Consider the following 19504-nt stretch of genomic DNA (forward strand, 5'->3'; position numbering starts at 1 on the left):
CGTTGTAACGTGTCTTTGTTAAAGCCTGTGTAAAGTACATTAGTGTAGTAGTGCGGCTTATAGACAGGTGCGGCTTATTTATGTTAAAAATAAAAATATTTGTCAAAATCAGCGGCTTATATATGGGTGTGCTTTATAGTCCGGAAATTACGGTAGTTGTTTCATCCTAAGTAACAGCTTGATCCTGATTGGGGTTGTAGTAGGTCTGGAGCCTGTTCTACAGAACATAGGATGCAGTATTGATTATTGTTATTACTATTGGTGATTATTATTCTTGTTCAGAACACATATTTTTCTATTGATTGACTTTGGGTACATTTATCTGAGGGCTTTAGTGTATGAATAGATTGTTTTTTCTCCTTTTCAACTGCTGTCTGGCTCGCAACATGCTGTTTACCATCTGCGACACAGTACAGCAACACTCAGTTAGTGTAGAACAAAGCCTTCTAAGACACACATACAGGAATAAAGAGTCTATAGGAATTAGACAAGAAAACATGATACGAAGCATGTGAAGCAAGGTGCAAACTACAGAGGGTTCAAATAAGACGTTGAAAATAAGAAGACAGAGGTAAGGGAACGCACACTGGAACGAGAACGAGTGAGATAAATGAGCAGAGTACACGCACAAGGCTTAGCTTGATCAGGATATTTAAGAAAACAGGAAGAAAAACAGAATCTAAGGGATTTTTTTTACCAAAACAAAAGGCAAGAATTTTATAGCTAAGACATGATTAAACATTTGTCTTTAGAAAATATTGAGAAACAAAACACTTTTTCGAAACCTTGAAAGAAAATAGAACAAAATGTACTATAAAGGTCTCTGTGTTTTTCAGGTCTTTTGAACAGCATTTTATTAATATTCCTGTAGGATTTTCCAGAACTGTATTTATTTATAAGTAGTGTAGAATGAATAATATAGTAGTGGAGAATTAATATTTTAAGTATTATAATTTTAATATTTTAAATGAGAGAAACACTTATTTATTTAAACACACATTTATTATCATTTTTATAGACCCAGTAGAGATATACATCTTTTTACAAGTCCTCTAGTCCTTATAAAATTTCTATTGTTTATACAGAAATATGCTTTTATTTCCAGAGCTCAGGAAAGCAATATTTAGGTTGTCTTTTGGGGCAAACCACTGACAAAAAAGGCACATCTCTATTTAGTTTAATACCATTTATTCCATGACCTGGTATGGATCTGGTAGGTTTTGTAGATAAAATCTCTCAATTGCTGAATGAATCTATATGTGTGAATCAGAAATCCGTATAATGCAAAAAAAACTTTTTACTTCCTGTATATACTGTAAAAAAAAAATAAGCATGTGGGGTTTGGGGTGAAAAGAAACGCAAAGCAAACAGAAAGGTTCTGTGATAATATAGAAAGTTACAGTAGGCAACTAGAGCGATAAAGTTAATCAAGACAAACTTTGATGTTGACTGAAAAAACTGTCTGAAAGAAAGAACGAAAGAAAGAAAGAACGAAAGAAAGAACGAAAGAAAGAAATGATGTATGTATCAATGGATCGATGGATCGATAGATAGAATGTGAAAGGGAGAAAAGTAGGGCTTGATGCCTGTACACATGCAGGTGTGTGAGTTATACAATTTCAAGCCAGACTCTGAACTTTCCATCAATATAAGTACTCCTATTCACTTACATTGATGGAATGTTCAGAGCCTCGCTTGAAATTGTGGGATTCTTTTGATCGTCTGCTACGGGAAAACTGTAAAACTTATCAGTTTGAAAAATTGGGCTGTGATCGGTCTGAACACTATGAAGGATGCTGTGGAATTTGGTAGAAGTAACCATTTTGTTCTGTACCAGAAAACTGCAATTTGTGTAAGTTAGAAACCTGAGTTTCCAGGTTGAATGTCTAGACTGATAGCTCTAGGAAAAATAGTGTTCAAAATTGAAGAAGAACAGAGAAGACTAATAATAAGTTCAAATAAAAAGGCAATATGTTTGCTTCTGACAAACAAAAATGATTCACTTATTACTTAAATTATGAAGTGTGTAATAGATAAGATAATTTGAATATTCAAAGTCACAGTTGATCTGTTATTACACCAATTAATTAATATTTTTTTTATAATTGCTTTACTCATTTCTAAACATTTGCTTTAATGTTCTTTAACTGCTGTGCCATTTCTGGAACATCTGCAGGATAACGATCTTTTCAGAGCTCACATTGAAAGACTTTAACAACAGCAGTAAGTAAATATGGCAGATAATTGCGATCATGACGAGAAGCTTAACTCCACCAGTAGGAATAATACAAGCGCCGTTCTGCATTTTCAGAGCACCCAGCGATGATGTATGCATTTTCCATTAGCAAGTGTCAAGTGAAGCGCTGCAGTTTGTCACTGTTATACGTACAGCTCATTGCCAGCATTATAAATCTCCTTTATGGTGGAATGGCCGAATTCCCAAGCAGTGAAATGAAATGGAAGCCAGTGTAGGGGAATCATTCAAGGTCGCCTAATGTCAACTGACTCTCAAGCTTTTGTGTAGGAGTTTTTTTTAAAGGACACATTGTGAGAAACAGCAGGGTGGGAAACCTTAAAAGTACTGTAAGTCAATCAAATAAAGAATATCGGAAGAGTATGAGGTTGAGGTATGAAAAAACTTACCAACATGGCAGCTTTAACAATCAGCATCCTCTGTATTTCTCAGAAATACATAATTAATTCTAATTCTTAAGTAATACTGGGGAGATGTAATACTGGATTTCCATTTAAATGTCATGCATGTACAGGAATACAATTGTAACGCGATTTCTTTTACCAGACAAAATATATCTCATACTTACTGTATATCAATGATTTGCACACGAGTACACAAATATCATCCAAGCATTCGCAGTGCCTATGGTGCGAGACAATTACGAGATTAAATGTACCGGCGACTAAACGTTTGAATAAATTCTTGTTCTGCTCAGGCTAGACCCTCTGTAGAACATAATCTCTGTAATTTGAATATGATTGTCTCAGTGAAAGAAGTATAAGTAGCTTGCTAGTGATTCAGGGTATTCAAAACAAAAGGAGGTCGCTACCCCATTGGAAAGAAATAATCATCATGCACATCTTCCTTACAAACTGAGGTTCCAGAGGCAAACAAGGGGCTTTTGCTCCAACTTGTAAGGCAAGATGCTTTCACATACATAATCTCTGTAATCTGCATATAATTAAAAAAACAGTTGGTAGTTTAGTAAAGTTAGGCCCATATGTTTTAAAAGACAGATTCTCAGCATTATTTAACTTTATCTAAAGACGAAACAGGTATTTGGATGTAAGAGTTCTAACAAACATTATTTTTTTCATGTGAACACAGGAGAGTGGCTCAGTCTACCTGCAGTTCGCATGTTCCACTGCACTACAGCTCGAGGTCGTCTTTGAAGTACTGGAGGAGTTCGACTGGACATCGTTCTCAGTAGTCACCACTCGCCAACATGGTTACGAGGACTTCCTGGACATGGTGGAGGGTATCACCGATGGCTCGTTTATTGGCTGGGAGAGAAAGAGCTCGGTGATGCTTAACCTTACAGATGATCCTGGAGGGGCAAGAACTCGCAGGCTGCTAAAAGAGAATGAGGCTCAGGTCAGAAAAAGGAGGAGTTCCTCCTGTACTTTAGGTTTCAAGTAGAAAATGGGTCAAGGTTTCATTTGCTTCTTGGACTAGTCTTGCTCTTTATTTTAATACATACCTATATTCAGTTCAGTCTGGTTTTTCTAGTGACACAATTATAAACTGCAACGGAATAATATTATTTCACATTCTTTCTAATTGTTTTACAATTCCCCATGCCATGATCCCAAATCATTATGATTTTTTTACCCATATGCATTTTTTTACTTTCTATAAACTGTTATTTGTATCCTGTTATTCAGCTTTCTCTGTATTATCAGCTCTTGCTGTATCTTCAATCATTTCTTTGTTTCTATTTTCCTTCCAGTTCCTTCTTCTGTATTTGATTCATTGGTTTTGTAAAATCTCAAATTGCTCATTCAAGTACTGACACGCAAATGATAGGAAAGCGAAAACACCACTGTCGCACCAAATGAAATGGACAAAAACTATTCAGTATAGTGTGAATTATTTTGCACATTGGTTTTTAATTGGATAATTTGTTCCTTGAGAGTTGATAACCGAATTAACTCTATCAGATAATTTTTAGAACACCTTAAAGATCATGCTTGTACAGGAAATTATCTAGGCTGATAACAACCAAGCTATCTGTGGTACTCAACTCTGTGATGGGTTACAAGCAAATTGGATGTAGCCGTATTCTTTCAACTCATGCCTTTGTAGTAGAGTAGGTGGTCTCATTAATCTAAATATGTGCCGCCCAGGTTTTAAATGCAGACACTTTGCTGATGCTCTAATGGTGACTCATGATATTGTATTGAATGTCAAGTGTGCTACCAATATATTACCAATTTTATTGCTAGCACTGGAGAAATCACTGTAATTGACACTTTGCTTCTAGCAGTGTGGAATCTATGTCAGGATATGGGATGAATAACTAATAACATTATACACAGCATTAAGTGTGCCCTGGCAGAACTTTGGCATGACAATCTAGTTCCCTTTCTGGAATTCTAGCTGCGACAACAACGCTTTGGGAACGCTTCTGCATTGTCCATGCTCTGAATCACATGTGCAATCCACCCAACAGAGAGGCGCCGGCGCGGTGACGTCACGACCAGGAAGCAATAAAACGCGCATGTGGTGGAGCCGAGAAAAATAAGAAAGAAAATAAGAAAAAATATTTAATGGAAAAGAAAAGCAAGCATGACTTCCGGCTGTGTATAGCTTGCTTGGGAGAGGAGCATGCTAAGTTGGTTCTTGAGGGAGTCGACTGCTCGCATTGCAGAGGCATTTCCATTCAGACCCTCCACTCCCAGAGAGTGATCTTCGAGCAAGGCACTTACCCTTGCAGCTCTGGCCCCGCTGTTGCTGAGGCAAAGCAGCATCAGATGTCATGGGGCTCACAGGCAGATCTGACAGAGGGCTTAGAGACGGGCTTGTCTCTTTCTTCCGCCTCACCTGCCAGATCTAGCGCTTTTCTTTGTGTTCTGTTGGGCCCTCCTCGCTTCTACGGGGTGTGTCCCACTCTAGTGGGACCCGAGCAGGCTCTGGTCTTGGAACAAGAGGTAATTACTCTTTTAAGGTAGGAGGCTATTGAGGTGATCCCTCCTTTAGACAGAGAGTTCAGGTTCTACAGCTGGTACTTCGTGGTTCCCAAAAAGGATGGGGGGTTGCATCCTATTTTAGATCTGCACTCCTTTCCTCTCTTACTGAGGCTCAGGTTCAGGATGCTTACTCTCAAGCAGGTCATGTCTCAAATCCGGTCTGAGGACTGGTTTGTCACGCTAGATCTAAAGGACGCTTACTTCCACATATCCATCCTTCCCTCCCTCAGGAAGTTCCTGAGGTTTGCTTTTGGGGGCAAAGCTGACCAATACCGGGTTCCTTCCGTTTGGCCTTGTGCTCTCACCCCACACCTTCACAAAGTGTATGAATGCGGCTCTGACTTGGACGCCCGCATTCTGAACTATATCATATTATTAGATATTAGATTGATCAGAGCTTCTGGCAATCCGGCATTGAGATGTCGTTCACGCCTGCATTATGGAGCTGTGGTTAAGACTAAATGCCAAGAAGAGTGTGCACATCGCAACAACAACAACATCGGTGGTCTCCTATATCAAGGCTGCCATGGCAGATCCTCCTCTGGACCCATGGAAGACTGCTTGTGATACTAGTGCTATTCTGACCCCAGGTTGGACTCTTTTGTTTGTGGTGGATTTCCTTAAGGGCACTTAATCTAAGCTTATTCCTGATGCAAAATGTCTTTTTATAATCTAGCAATCATTTTCAGCAAAATTGTTGAATGCCTAGACTTGTAAGAGGCTTTAATGAATTCCAGCACAAAGGTGGGAGTGGAGCCAGACTCTAGTGGAATGATGATGGATGGCTTCTCTTTGACGTTTCATTGGCTTATCACTCCTCCTTCTTGTTGAATCACCCAACTTCTTGAATCAGTGGATTTACATAAATTGGCAGCTTCCCAATCTTCAGATTAACTGTTTGTCTGCTTCAGAAGAAAAAACAGGTTCTTACTTGTCTAAGCAGTAGATGGTTTACTGAATAGTGGACATCACCAATGTGCCCTAAAGACGGACTGGAAACCCAGTTCTCATCAGGACATTCCTCTCAAATATACTTTTAAAACTAATGACTGCATATTAAACTGCAGTATTAGAAGGAATATTACCACCGACATATAAATATCTAACAGTTCTTTGTATCAATATTTCCTTTTTTTTCTCTTTTGAGTAAAACTGTGGCCTTTATGTAATGGTTCTTTGGGAGACGCAATAGTGAGGCTGGCATGTGTAATGTTACTGATCAGCGTCACATTAAATGACAGTTTTCATTTGACACATAGGTGACTGACTCAATTCCATAGGGGCTGCCACACACCAGCAGCCATTCTCCGCATTCACTGACTTGAGTGATTAATTCTCCCCAGTGTCAAAGAAGTGGGACTTTGGAGACCCTAATCAGTGTCTGATTTAAACTGCATGTCATCGTGTCTCCTGCACAGACAGAAAAAAAAAACAGGCAAAGTAGTGAAAGTATAAATGGCAAGAAACTGTGTGTGATAGGAGTGTGGGAGTTAAAAAAAGGTTTTAACTACAGTTGTTTTTATTTAGCATTTTGCAGATAAATTTGCATTGCCGTAATAATTCAAATGCTATGCCTTTGAATGCAACACAGCCCTCTGTTTTTGGTTTCAGTCTTTGTTATTTTTCTTACTGAATAAGTATTGGTGCTTCTTATAACCCAAATTCCAAAACATTGTGATGCTGTGCAAGATGTAAAAAACAAAATGCAATGTTTGCAAATCTTATAAACCCATATTTTTGCCTGAATGGAAGCGTTTTTGCTCTAAAACTTGTATATACCATTCAGCATTGATGGTGCCTTTCCAGATGTGCAAGCTGTCCATTACATAGGCGCTAATGCACCCACATGCATGCCCCATCACTGATGCTAGCTTTTGAACTGAGCACTGATTACTAGCTGGATGGTCCCCCTCCTCATTAGTACAGATTCAGATTTATTCAGATTCTCAGAATCTTTTGATGATCTTATGTACTGCAGATGATCAAATATTAAAATTCTTTGCAATTTTATGTTGAGGAACATTATTCGAAAATTGTTCCACAATTTGTAGACAAGTTTTTCACAGATTGGTGAACCTCTGCCCATCTTTATGTCTCAGAGACTCTGCCTTTCTCACAAAAGATACTCTTTTTATGCAATGCAAAAAAGCATCATAGCATAAAACAATTTAAAGAGAGGGACAAAGTTACAATAATTGCTAAACAGAATCCGTACTTTTTTATGTCATGTGACTATTGTGTAATATTGTTTAAACACTTGGCAAAAGACAACACTGGGTCAAAGATTTGTTTGTAGAGGGATAAATTACATCATTTTTTTGTGTTTAGGCTCTTAGAGACTTGATTTGGTAAGATCATGGTACAACTTTTGTTAGTTGATATTTAAGCTAGATTTCATGGGTGGCTTCAGATGTATTGAATTTGCTGTACCTGTGTACATTTCACTTAACTTTGAGGTTGCCATTCTTGTCGTGGGGTATGACTTTTGCAGTAGTATTTACTGTTGACGCCCCACTTAATTACTTGCCTTTGAACCATAGAACAAAAAAAATCAATAAATAGAGGCAGATTGATTAATCATTTCTACCTGCTGATAGTAATATGATTTAAGTGTAAAATATAATAAAATATTTTAGTCATCAATAGTAATTATAGACTAATTATTGCAATGCAAGCAATGCAAGCAAATGAAATGAAGAAATCTCTATTAGTTCATAATGGCGTTCTCATGGTTGAGATCTACAGTCAATACTATATCCATAACAGCTTAATAATAACAGCTAAAAATGTTTTGTCTTTTTGGACCATATTCCAATGTTGGTGATTTTAAACAAATTAAGTGCAAAAACTAGGAACACTATACGCAGTTGAAGTTTTTGGGCTTACTTACACGCTCTTTCTGATTTTCTAGACAACTCATTCATATTATTAAACCTACCCATGTGCAATTCATGCGTCTGAGGTTGCCAAATATCTCTCTTAGAACTAGGGGGATATAAATACATTACTTGTCTAAGAAAAATCTATAGTCTAATAATCTAAACTATTGCAAATATATTATAGATAATTGCTGTGAGCAGGATGCGGAAAGGATCCCAGTCAGGGTAATTGCATCAATTTGCAATCACTGCCACCATTTTATTTAATGTTCACCCACATTAATTGGCTGCTAGGCTATAAAATCGCACTTATTACAGCACATCCTATTTTTTCTCCAACGCTTTAATAACTACTTCTTATAAGCTACTTTTACAGGGCTAAAAAACTATATCTGCTTTTAAGAGATGATGACAGAATGAACAAGTAATGAGAACATTTTGATTAACCATAGAGGATATAGAGAAAGTGCTGGTAACACTGGACAAGGAAGGAGAATTCAACTCAGATGGGTTGCAAGCCCATCACAGGGCACCATTGAAACACACACATTAATACCTAGGGACAATTATGCCTAGTGAATTTGCTGACATGCACTTTTTTTGGACAAAGGGAGAAAACTGGAGAACCAAGAGCAAACCCAACACAGAAAGAATATGTAACATTCTATACAGACAGTCACCCAGGACTGAACACAGGATCTGTGGGCCAGTATTTTATGCACTGCAGGTGCTGTGCAGGAAAACATTAATTTTTTCTTACACTAATACAGTATACTATATATAATTACACTATACTAATCTATACAAAATAATCCATTATGACCAAGAAAAAACATGCAATTAGAATTGTTTTGCCAAGTCACAAATCTAAACTGTTGCAATAGATGCAGTATGGAGTTTGTTGTGCTGAAAAATGAAAGGCCTTCCTGAAAAAGACACATTTTTTCTCTAAAACCTGTATATACCTTTCAGCATTGATGGAGCTTTTCCAGATGTGCAAGCTGCCCCCTTCCATTGACCATCAGAAATGCAGGCTTTTGAACAGAGCAATGACGAGAAGTCGGATGGTCCCTCTCCTCCTTATTCCGGAGGTCATAGCAATCATGGTTTCCAAAAAAAAAGAATTTCAAATTTGTAGTATCATCTTTCAGACCCTTGACTACTAAGCCTCACCAAATTAAGGCTCATTTAGGTGTATGATGTTTGATCTTGAGATGTCTTGATAGTCCCGTTGCTTATGATTGTGTGAAATTTTGTTTTTATTTTGGAAATGATCATTATAACATTTATGCCACATTGCATAAAGATCATCATCATCAGCATCATCATCATCATCATCAACATAATCATCATTAAATTTTTTTGAGGGAAACTTTAATACAAACACAATCTTCCAGTTCCAGTTGTAGATCCACCAGCCACAAGCCTGGCACTTCTGTTATTGGCTAAAATGTGAGACGTTAAACATGTTCCTGCCCTTTTTTACTGTGAGTTTCACTTGATTTGTCATATTGTGTGGTTTCCTTGGCAACAGAGGCCTTTTTCCTTTTATATAAAAGGGGTGACTGTGTCAGATCAAGGATTCTATTGGCAGAAACTGGTTCCTTCACTTTGGAGTGTGGAGTGGTAACCACTGAGCCAAGTCATCTCTTTCCACTTATCCATGACAATTCATCACATTTCATAGTGTTTCTTTTTTTTGCAGTACTGCACCAACGATTCTGACCGGTCCGTTTCCTGTTAAAACAGAGCTTAACACAATAGCTAATGTATACTCTAAAGCAGTGGCATGCTTTAACTCCTTAGTTTCTTCCTCACCCTGGTAGTCTGAGCATAACCCCAATCGCTGGGCCTTCCAAGATCGTGGCCCCAATATTGATCTCAGTGTTCCTCAAAAAACCTGCCCTTTGTCGTATTCTGAGGCCAAGTCATGAAGAACTCTAGGGTTGACCTTCTGAGATGCTGAGGAGATGGAGTCTAAGGCATGTATTCCTCAGGACCCAGGGGAGAAGGGGTATTATTAAGAAGACTTGAATGTTTGACTGGAATATGTATTTCTGGACAAATCTTTTTTCAAGTGTACAATATACAGGGATATACAGCTAGGTTCACAACGTTTGTAGCAATGTGTAAGTGGTAAATAATTTCTTCTTATGTATATGTGAAGCCTACAAATTTAGATGTTTCACATTAAGTTTGAAAGTCTGTACATTTGAATTTCATTTTTGGTAAATCTGATACCTTCATTTCAAATTTAATTTCATAAGTAATGAGGTTGACTTCAACAGATTGGTTCTTTCTATGTGCAGGTGTGTGGACTGGAGAAAGCTGGAAGCCTAGAATTTTAAACTAAATCTAGAACTTGTTATATATGCAAACACTGAGGCTTTTGGTGTTTCTGAGTAAGAAAACCCCTTTTAGCAAGTGTTCTTTTATCTGAGAATGTCAGTTCAGGATAAGACTTTAGCAGGAAGAGTCCTTCAGCAACTACATACATTAAAGGCAAAAGGTACATACATATAAAGGAAATACATAGAAGGGTTGCAGTGCATTGGAACCTTTCTGGAAGGTGAATACATCTGTGCATTTAGAGGTGCAATACCAGTGGAAAAATATCAGAGCATCAGATATAGTCTGATTAGTCATCCTCATTATTTATGTTTTTTTACTAATGGATTAGCACATGTTTTAGGTGCACCATGAGTCTAACTGTATAAACCTAAATGCTTTTGCCCCTACAGTGAGTGGTCTGGTGGCTCTTTTATTCTGGGTGCTCATTTTGCTGGCATGCTTTGTGTCTGCTTATCCATATACATGGAATAATTACTGCAAATCCATACAGATCGAAGCAGTGCTGTTTTAAGGCTCTACCCCAAATGTAACAATTATTTCCTGTTTTTATTTTTTTTTAGGAAAACCAATGCAGAGAATTAGACATTTTGAAAATCACTATACAATAAGTAGGTTCATTTCTTACATTCACGACGCATTACTTATCACGCTGTTTTTTCTCTTTCCATAAATAGGTCCGGCTCCTGTACTGCTCACATGAAGAAGCGGAGCAGATTTTCAAGGCAGCATGGCTCTCAGGCCAGGCTACCCCATCACACATGTGGTTTGCTGTGGGCCCAGCCCTTTCCGGACTTGGAGTGGAAGGCCTGCCTAAGGCGTTGTTTACTGTGCGGCCTCAGGGATGGCGAGATGAGCCACGCCGTCGCATTGCTAAAGGAGTTTCTGTTCTAACGCACGGGGCCATGGCACTAAGAAGGGAGTATGGTGGAGCTAGGGGGACAGGCTTTGCCGGAAACTGCATGACTGATGGAAACCAGACACAAAGGATACCTGACAGAATAAGGTAAAAATAGCATGGGATCACAAATCCAATCACAAATCAAATATCATATATTGTAGTTTGTCCTGTTGTAATGTCTGCTGACTTTTACATTTAATCCTAACATTAGATGACGAGTTCCACAGTTCTGGTAGTGTGCTCGGGTTGTGTTTTTCTGACACTTACTTCTGCTTCTTGATCATTTTAATGAGAATATTAAGCCATAGCAAGCAATTCCAGAATTACAATTTAAAGTGCAAGGAAAAGTTTCTAGAATTTAGGATTTTTTTTTCCTTTATACTTGTTCACTGATTAACATTACCTCAGCTAAATATAAAATAAACAAAATATTAAGGTCTGACATAATATTGGCTTCTGAAACAATACAGAAATTGATATAAAACCTGTTTAAAATTAAATTAATCAATAAGTTGAGTACTACTATTGTGAGTAGCATTTAGGGAAAAATATATAAGGAATTTTAAAACATTATAATAAGCGTTTTTTGCTACTCTCTCTATCACACCTGTACACTACGCATCCCTAAACTTTACATTTTTTACTTGTTTACTTGTTTGCTTATCTTAATTTTCGTCACAATCTTCGCTTTCTAGCTTCGCTTCGCCATCTAGCAGCGGTGTCTCGAGGTCGTACCTCGATTTTTTGCTCGCGTAACAAAGCAAAAAAATTGACCGAAAATCGTACCTCGGAAAACTCGTACATTAATGCACTCGTAGGTCAAGGTACCACTGTATTTAATTAACGAGGATACTTATAACCGTGTTTTGCAATAATAACTAATAATTGCTTGATATTTGTCAGACAATACTTTAAAGTGGCCAGAAAAGCAGAATTGTTTTGGGGTTTTTTTGTTTATGTTTTTTTCTTCTTCGTTTTTTAGTGTTATTGACACCATGGCTAAAAAGAAGCAAAAATATCTGGATATATTAATTTTATTTATTTTGATGTATTTTATTTTCTAAGAAAACATTTATTCATATCTGATATTCACTCTAGAACCATATATGTCTACATGAGCTCTACAGTATTAGTGTCGGTTGCAGTAATCACTAGTTTGCAGCAAATGTGATTTTTTTGTGTATTTTTGGCTGTGCATCTTCCTGCACATTATTATTTTTTCTAACCGCTGCTTGCTTGTGAAAATTTCTTTTTTGTATTTTATTCATTTGGAAGAGAGGGAATTTGTATGAATTTGTGGCTCTGTGACAGGCAATTCTCAGAAGTGTTTAATCAACTTGGAGTTCCTCGGTAATGGAATATGTTGCTTCCTCAGGCTGAGGGAGAATTTTTTTTTACACTGTTTGCTCTTAAACTCTTTACTGTTTATCATATTTAGCTGGTTTACTTAGCTCCTGTCAAGTGTGTTGATGTGGCAGAGGTGTAGTGTGTATTCAATGTTTTTGGTTATATGTAAATTAGAAAGTTGATTAGTTGATTAGAAAATTGACTTCCTTTTTTAAAAAATGTAATATGAAATCAAATGACTTCCTGACTTCCTTTTTCAAAAGATTTTAATATAAAATCAAATCATAGACCAGGAGCAATTTCTTAGGGAATACGAAACACACCAGTTGGTGAGGAAAGTAATATATTACAAGGATATATTAGGCATGTGAAAAAGTTAGGTGTCAAAGTTGATATATTGGAAGCTGAAATGGGCATAAGGATACGAGCAACTTAGACATGGTTAGATAACTGGACCAGAGAATCTATAAAATTGCCAATCTTGCATGGTGGATATATAGTATTTAGTACCTAACAAAAGTTGTCTAAGGAAGAACAATATTGTTGCAACATTGCTGCAGCCCAAGACATCTGGGGGGCTACTCTGATTCCCATCCACCATCACAAATGCCTTCAATGAGCATTCCTTCAGAAATGGACTATGAAGCAATGAAACTTCTGATGCTTCTCATTTTCTATTACATTATGTGGATAGCCAAGTGTGTCTGTGTTACCTGTGGAAGAGATGACAGCAGGATGCACTATGAGAAGAAGCCACCTGGCAAGCAATTTACGTTTTAAACTGACGAACCACAAATAAATCTGTGTGTAAACCATCCTTGTCAGTGTGTCACCGGAAAATTCTGATCTGACTGAAGTAAGGATTTGGAAAGGCTCCTCTATTTGCACTGTTTTACATGAAAACCAGGCCTCAGCTGGGTTTGAGAAGCAAGGAACTTGTTTTCATGCAGACAAAATTATAATTTGCAGCACCATAAAATAGTGAACGTAAAGGCTTCATTTGCTTCATTTGACACCAAACAGTGCATGGAACACATTGTCTAAATAGAAAGTATTAGGGTATTCTAATAAGTGGTAATATCCCACAGTGCCAGTCTCACCTCCATTTTGGTCTTAAGTAGAGTGAGTTTGCAACTGTATAAGTCAATTTTGGGATCTACCTATCTATGACGAAAATGGGGGCTCAGATACTGTTTGGGGTAAATCTAGGGTTTTAAAACACCCCATTTATTCAGTTTAAATTTAAATGTATGGTATTTGGCAGATACCCTTATCCATAGTGACTTATATTTGTCTCAGAGTGAATTACATGTTATACAGCTGAGCAGCTATGGGTTTAGGGGCCTTGCTCAGGAGCCCCAGAGTGGCAGTTGGTGTGGCAAGGATTTCAACTCACAACCCTCAGCTGCAACATCCAATGCCTTAACCACTAAGCTACCACCTCTCCATTTAAGCCCACTGAATAGCCTGAACTAGTAATCCTGGACTTACACAAAAGTACATTTTATTTATTTGTATCAGGGAAGGAGTAATAAGTTTAAAACATACAGCTGTTCTGCAGCAACAGAAGTAAATTAACCCTTGTTAATTTGAAAATTTCTACAACTTTTGTTTATCAGGTAAAAATCCTTGGTCTGGATTAAAGCATTGGACCAGACTGTGTTACTGCAACTTTTTAAGGAATACTGCATGTACTATACTCAAGGAAGTAGTATATTGCTCTTATAATGGTGAGCTAAAAGCAATTATTATTTACATGTACATTTGCGGTATTTTGCAGATGCCCTTGTCCAGAGCGAGTCTCTTTCAATGAATAAATCTACACTGGTATGCAAGATTACAATTTAAGATGAATCAGCCTACAACTCTGTTGAGATTATTATTATTTCTTTAACAAAGCAAACTTGGGCTTTTTGGATCAATCGCAGTAGACAAATAGCGTTCAGACTGAACAAGCACCTTGGCAGCCTGTGTGGACAGAAAATTTTCGAATCCTTCGAATATTCAGTCAGTTTCTGAGGGAGGACATCATGTTCTGCTTCAGAATGTAACAGTACATGTTGGAATCCATGTTTCCCTCAATGAACCACAGCTCCCCAGTAGCAGCAGCACTCATGCAGCCCCAGACCATGATTCCACCACCACCATGCTTGACTGTAGGCAAGACAATTTCCTTGGTACACCTTACCAGGGTGTTGCCACACATGCTGGACACTATCTGAGCCAAATAGGTTTATCTTATCCAGAGGACCTGTTTCCTAAATTGTATGCTTTTAAACAGGTTCTCTTCAGCAAACTGTTTGCGGCCTTTCTTGTAAGAGAAGAGGCTTCATTCTGGGACGGCCATGCACTTGACATGACTTTCCACTTTTGCATCCTCTAAAGCAATGCTGGCAGCACTCATGCATCTTTTTTTGAAGACAGCTTCTGTAGCTGACACACAGCATGAGGACTCAACTTGACTATCGCAAGGTCTCTTCCAAGTGGAAACCGTCTTGGAAAATCTCTGTATGATTCTGACCACTGTACTGTAACTCAGGTTAAGGGTGTTACCGATCTTCTTATAGCCTTGTCCATCTTGTGGAGAGCAACAATTCTAATTCTCCAATCCTCAAAGTGAATACCAAAAAAAAGCAAAGCACCAAATTTTAACTGCTCTATTACAAGATATACAAATTTGAAAGGTCCTGCCAAGCAGACATAAACGTGATGTAGGATGTGTGTCTTTGCATGTTTACACGACAATCCGCTGTAATTACACGACAATCCGCTGTAATAACGTAGGGTGTACTCACTTTTGTTGGCAGCTATTTTAACAATTATGGCTGTATGTCAAATATTTTCAGAGGACAGGTTTCATTTCTATTGTATTGTCCCTTGAAAAGATACACTAAAATGGTTGTTGAAATGTGAGGGGTGTACTCACTTTTGTGAGATACTGTAAGTAAGCAGTGCATATACACTGTGGGGCCATAACACCCGGCTCATGGAAATGAATCCAGCATCATTAAAGCTTGAATAGAAAATTGAGCCTGATCTAATGGCCCAGTAAAATACATACCAGTTGATTTGAAGGAACTCTTAATAAGGGCACTATGGCACATTTGGCCTGGCAGTTTCAGTAGCTCATGGTTTACACCACCTACACTCCAATAATAACTATTTTATTTAATTTTTAACCGAGTTGTATTTTATCTGTCATCAGTTACAATATCTTACAATAGGATTATAGCGAACCATGTAGAAAAGCATTTCTCTGCTTTTTTTGTAGTCAATAATTGTCCGAAACAGTTTACATTTGCGCACTATTGGTGTTCATCTCATTCTGTTGATTTTGCTGAGAAGAAATGAGTGCTGCTAGTCCTACAGGTAGAGCGATGACAGGATGATGTCCACATTACTTTGTTCTCTGAGCAGCTCCCTGGTTTCAAGACCAGGAAAAAAATCTCTGCAGTATGGCACTTAGAGAACACTGCAGACCCAGGGTTTTCAAAACAAATCACGTTGCAGTTTTCCAGCTTGCATTTCTGCTTGGCTTTGGCTTTGCTCTGCTTACAGCCACAGCCACACACACACACACACACACACACACACACACACATATGCTCAGCTCACTGCTATGTGAACGTGAGAAAAAAGAGAAAGCCATGCCCCACCTGCTACAGAGAAAATCTGTTCTGATTGGTTATTTCAGCATCACATGTAATTACAACAATTTAATTCATTCATTCATTCATTCATTCATTCATTCATTTATTCATTCATTCTGCCCTTAATAAACTATTCAACTGTGTCACTGCACCATCTTCCAACCTGCACTAATGGTTCGGATTCCAAAGATATGTAAAATGCTAATTGAATGGTTTGGTTTTGCCAGTGGTTTGGTCATTTTACGCCAAGGTGTCCTACCTGAATCAATCCACATCTTAATACCATCATTATGACACAATGACTATAGAAACCATCAATATTATACAGAAATGCAGTGTTGAGCGCTGCATTGCAGACATGTATCTTATATATTGTGAATGAATGCCATTACTGAAGCAAAAAACCCAATAAAGACATTTTAACAAGTCTCCTTTCACTGCAGCCACAGCTGCATCATCTCTAGCAAAAGCATCAATATTAACCTCATTAAATGACCGTAACCGTTTTGTGCATTTTTGTACATTTTTTTTACTGGCATTATTGTTTTTCTGGAAATTTGAAATAAAGACAAATTGTCTGTTTTTGTGCAAATTCTACAGGAAAGAAAATGCAAATCACATCCGTGGTCAAAGGTCTGCCATAAGGCCTTCAGAGTCAGCACCATGTTGCTTGGAGTTGTTGCTTTAACCAATCAGACTGCAATTTGACCACTCCGAAGCCCTCTAGCAGGCGTCTAATCCTATCAGCATTTTCACTTCGTTTAATTGGATGGTCAGAAAGCGCACTAATCACAGTTCGCAAAATGCCTCTAAAAGAATTTAGGCCAGCAGAGAAGGCCTTGCTGGCCCTGATGGCCCACCACTGGTTTTTGCATGTGCCCTATGAGCGCAAATGTTTTCTCTCATGGCCTTTTTCTCTGTTTCTGTCTCTTTTTCACTTCTCTACCTATCACTGTTTTGTATTCCTAGTCCTACCATGTCCATCTGTCTGTTTTTTTATATTCTTGTTTTTTCATTCAGTGCCATCTGCCTTCCTCTCATCCTCGCTGCTGCATGATATTTATCTTATATATTTTTCTTTCTACTCCGTTTCTCTTTGTGTCTCATGCATGTGCTGTCTCTTTTTTCTTTCTTGGCCTCCCCCATGGACTTTTCTCTTATCAGATTTGAATTGTGTCTCCTCCCTTCATTTCTCTTTTGCTCACATCTCTGCCTCACAGGCAACACTAAAAGGGGCACACGCTCGTTGTCACTTTGCATGCAAATAAGATAATTGGTTACAGTGAGAGAATGCACTGGGAAATATCACATACTGTCACCAGCCAAGTGCTGCTCCCCCTGGCTGTCTCAGATGTGTCATCATGCATGCAAATGCACTCTGATTTCCCCTAAAAGTGAAGCATGTTTTACAAAACGGCAACCAACTAGCACCGTCAGATGCATCACCAACCTCCCCAAGCTCCCCATCAACCATGTAACTGTTCCAGGTCAAGCACTATTCAGTTCAATTCAATTCAATTTTATTTGTATAGCGCTTTCACACAATGGACATTCTCTCAAAGCAGTTTTACAGCGATAGAGTGGCTAGAAAATGTATATGTTTGTTTCTTTTAATTGTAAGTTTATACCTCATGAGCAAACCAGTGGCTGTGGCAAAAGGAAAAACTCCCTGAGATGGCATGTGGAAGAAACCTTGCGAGGAACCAGACTCAAAAGGGAACCAATCTTCATCTGGCACTGAATGTACATTTATTACAGTTCCATCACCGTTTCCTTGTGTAGATGTTAACAGCTGAACTAGTTATGAGTGACCTGAAAAAAATCTTGTAAATAGATAAGTATAAAGGTGGATTGCTCTTGAATGTTGTTAATCTTTAAAAATATTATTATTTCATTTTTTTTTTTTTTTTTTTTTGCAAAACCATCCTTTGTGGGATTTTAGCATTTGTGGCATCATGGGACCTTTATTTATTTGCAACTATTCTTATTTGCACCAAATTCATAAAATATGCTGAAAGAAATTCATCCAATTTTTGTATTCAGCCTGTATATATTGGGACAAAATAGCATGTCTCTGTCTAACATTACAACTCTGGGTTTTTTTTCAAAATAAGAAAAATGTCACCAATGTCACCCAGTCGAGGATGGGTTGCATTTTGAGTCTGGTTTCTCTTAAGGTTTTCATTTCATTGTCCCTGGTTTGCTCATTAGAGATTAAATTATAGGGACTAATGTATGAATTTTAATATTGATTCTTAATCTTGTCATATAATACGGCAAACACAGAGAACATAAGCAAATGCGGAAAACATTTTATATTGAATAATTAATATATAAAACCATACAAACACTGATAAAATGAAACCAAAGAACCAAACAATGGACAACAGCAATGTCATTTTTCATTATTTTTATCATTATATTTGCATTTTTCATCATGTCATTACATATACATTATACATTAATGTATATATAATAAATATTATATTATTATATATAATAATATATCATACATTAATCTCAACTTGATCACACATTTCTATCTGTTATGAAATGTACCTTAAATTAATATTTTTCCAGTTTTTAATACTTCAATCAACATGTGCATGGACAAATATAGATGCTTTATGCAAATGTATGTTAATTATTAGTGAAACTGATCTCAACATACAGCATGAAGCCAAAATATACACGTAAGTGTTTTAACGTTATTATGGTGTTTTAAATTATGTTAATCATCAGGACACCAAACTGAACTTTTTCTTCGTTTGCACCTGGACGGTTTAAATTGCCGGTTGTGTGCATCATGGTTCTTGACTTGAGACCAAACAAAAGTTTAGTGATGAAAAATAGATTTTGGTGCAGTTGATTAATTTTTGTATATCGGAGTAAAGAAAGGCAGTCGTGAATAAATGTGTGTTGCCTAAAAGGTTTTAATTTTACCTCAGTTATCTTTATTTATGTATATTTATTATAAAAATGGTCAAACCGCAACAGGTGCTGCCATAATCGTGCATTAATAAAAGTAGTGGTGTAAAAATTAACGAATGCGTTAACGTATAATTAACGTGTTATTTGACAGCCCAAATATATGTTCCACTCTGAACCAAAAGCCCTGTACCCAAACATTTTGCTAATACTGATATACTGTATATATATATATATATATATAT

The 19504-nt window shown here is 37.4% G+C and overlaps 1 protein-coding gene across 1 annotated transcript in view; it reads left to right on the forward strand.

Moving 5' to 3' along the window:
• The window catches only part of grin2da (glutamate receptor, ionotropic, N-methyl D-aspartate 2D, a), a 63817-nt gene that overhangs the window by 14569 nt on the left and 29744 nt on the right, over positions 1-19504 (forward strand). The window contains 2 exon segments of the mRNA XM_046844398.1: positions 3344-3610; positions 11111-11439. Coding sequence (XP_046700354.1) covers positions 3344-3610; positions 11111-11439 — 596 coding nt within the window.

Source organism: Silurus meridionalis, chromosome 29, assembly GCF_014805685.1.
Source record: "Silurus meridionalis isolate SWU-2019-XX chromosome 29, ASM1480568v1, whole genome shotgun sequence".
Lineage (NCBI taxonomy): Eukaryota > Metazoa > Chordata > Actinopteri > Siluriformes > Siluridae > Silurus > Silurus meridionalis.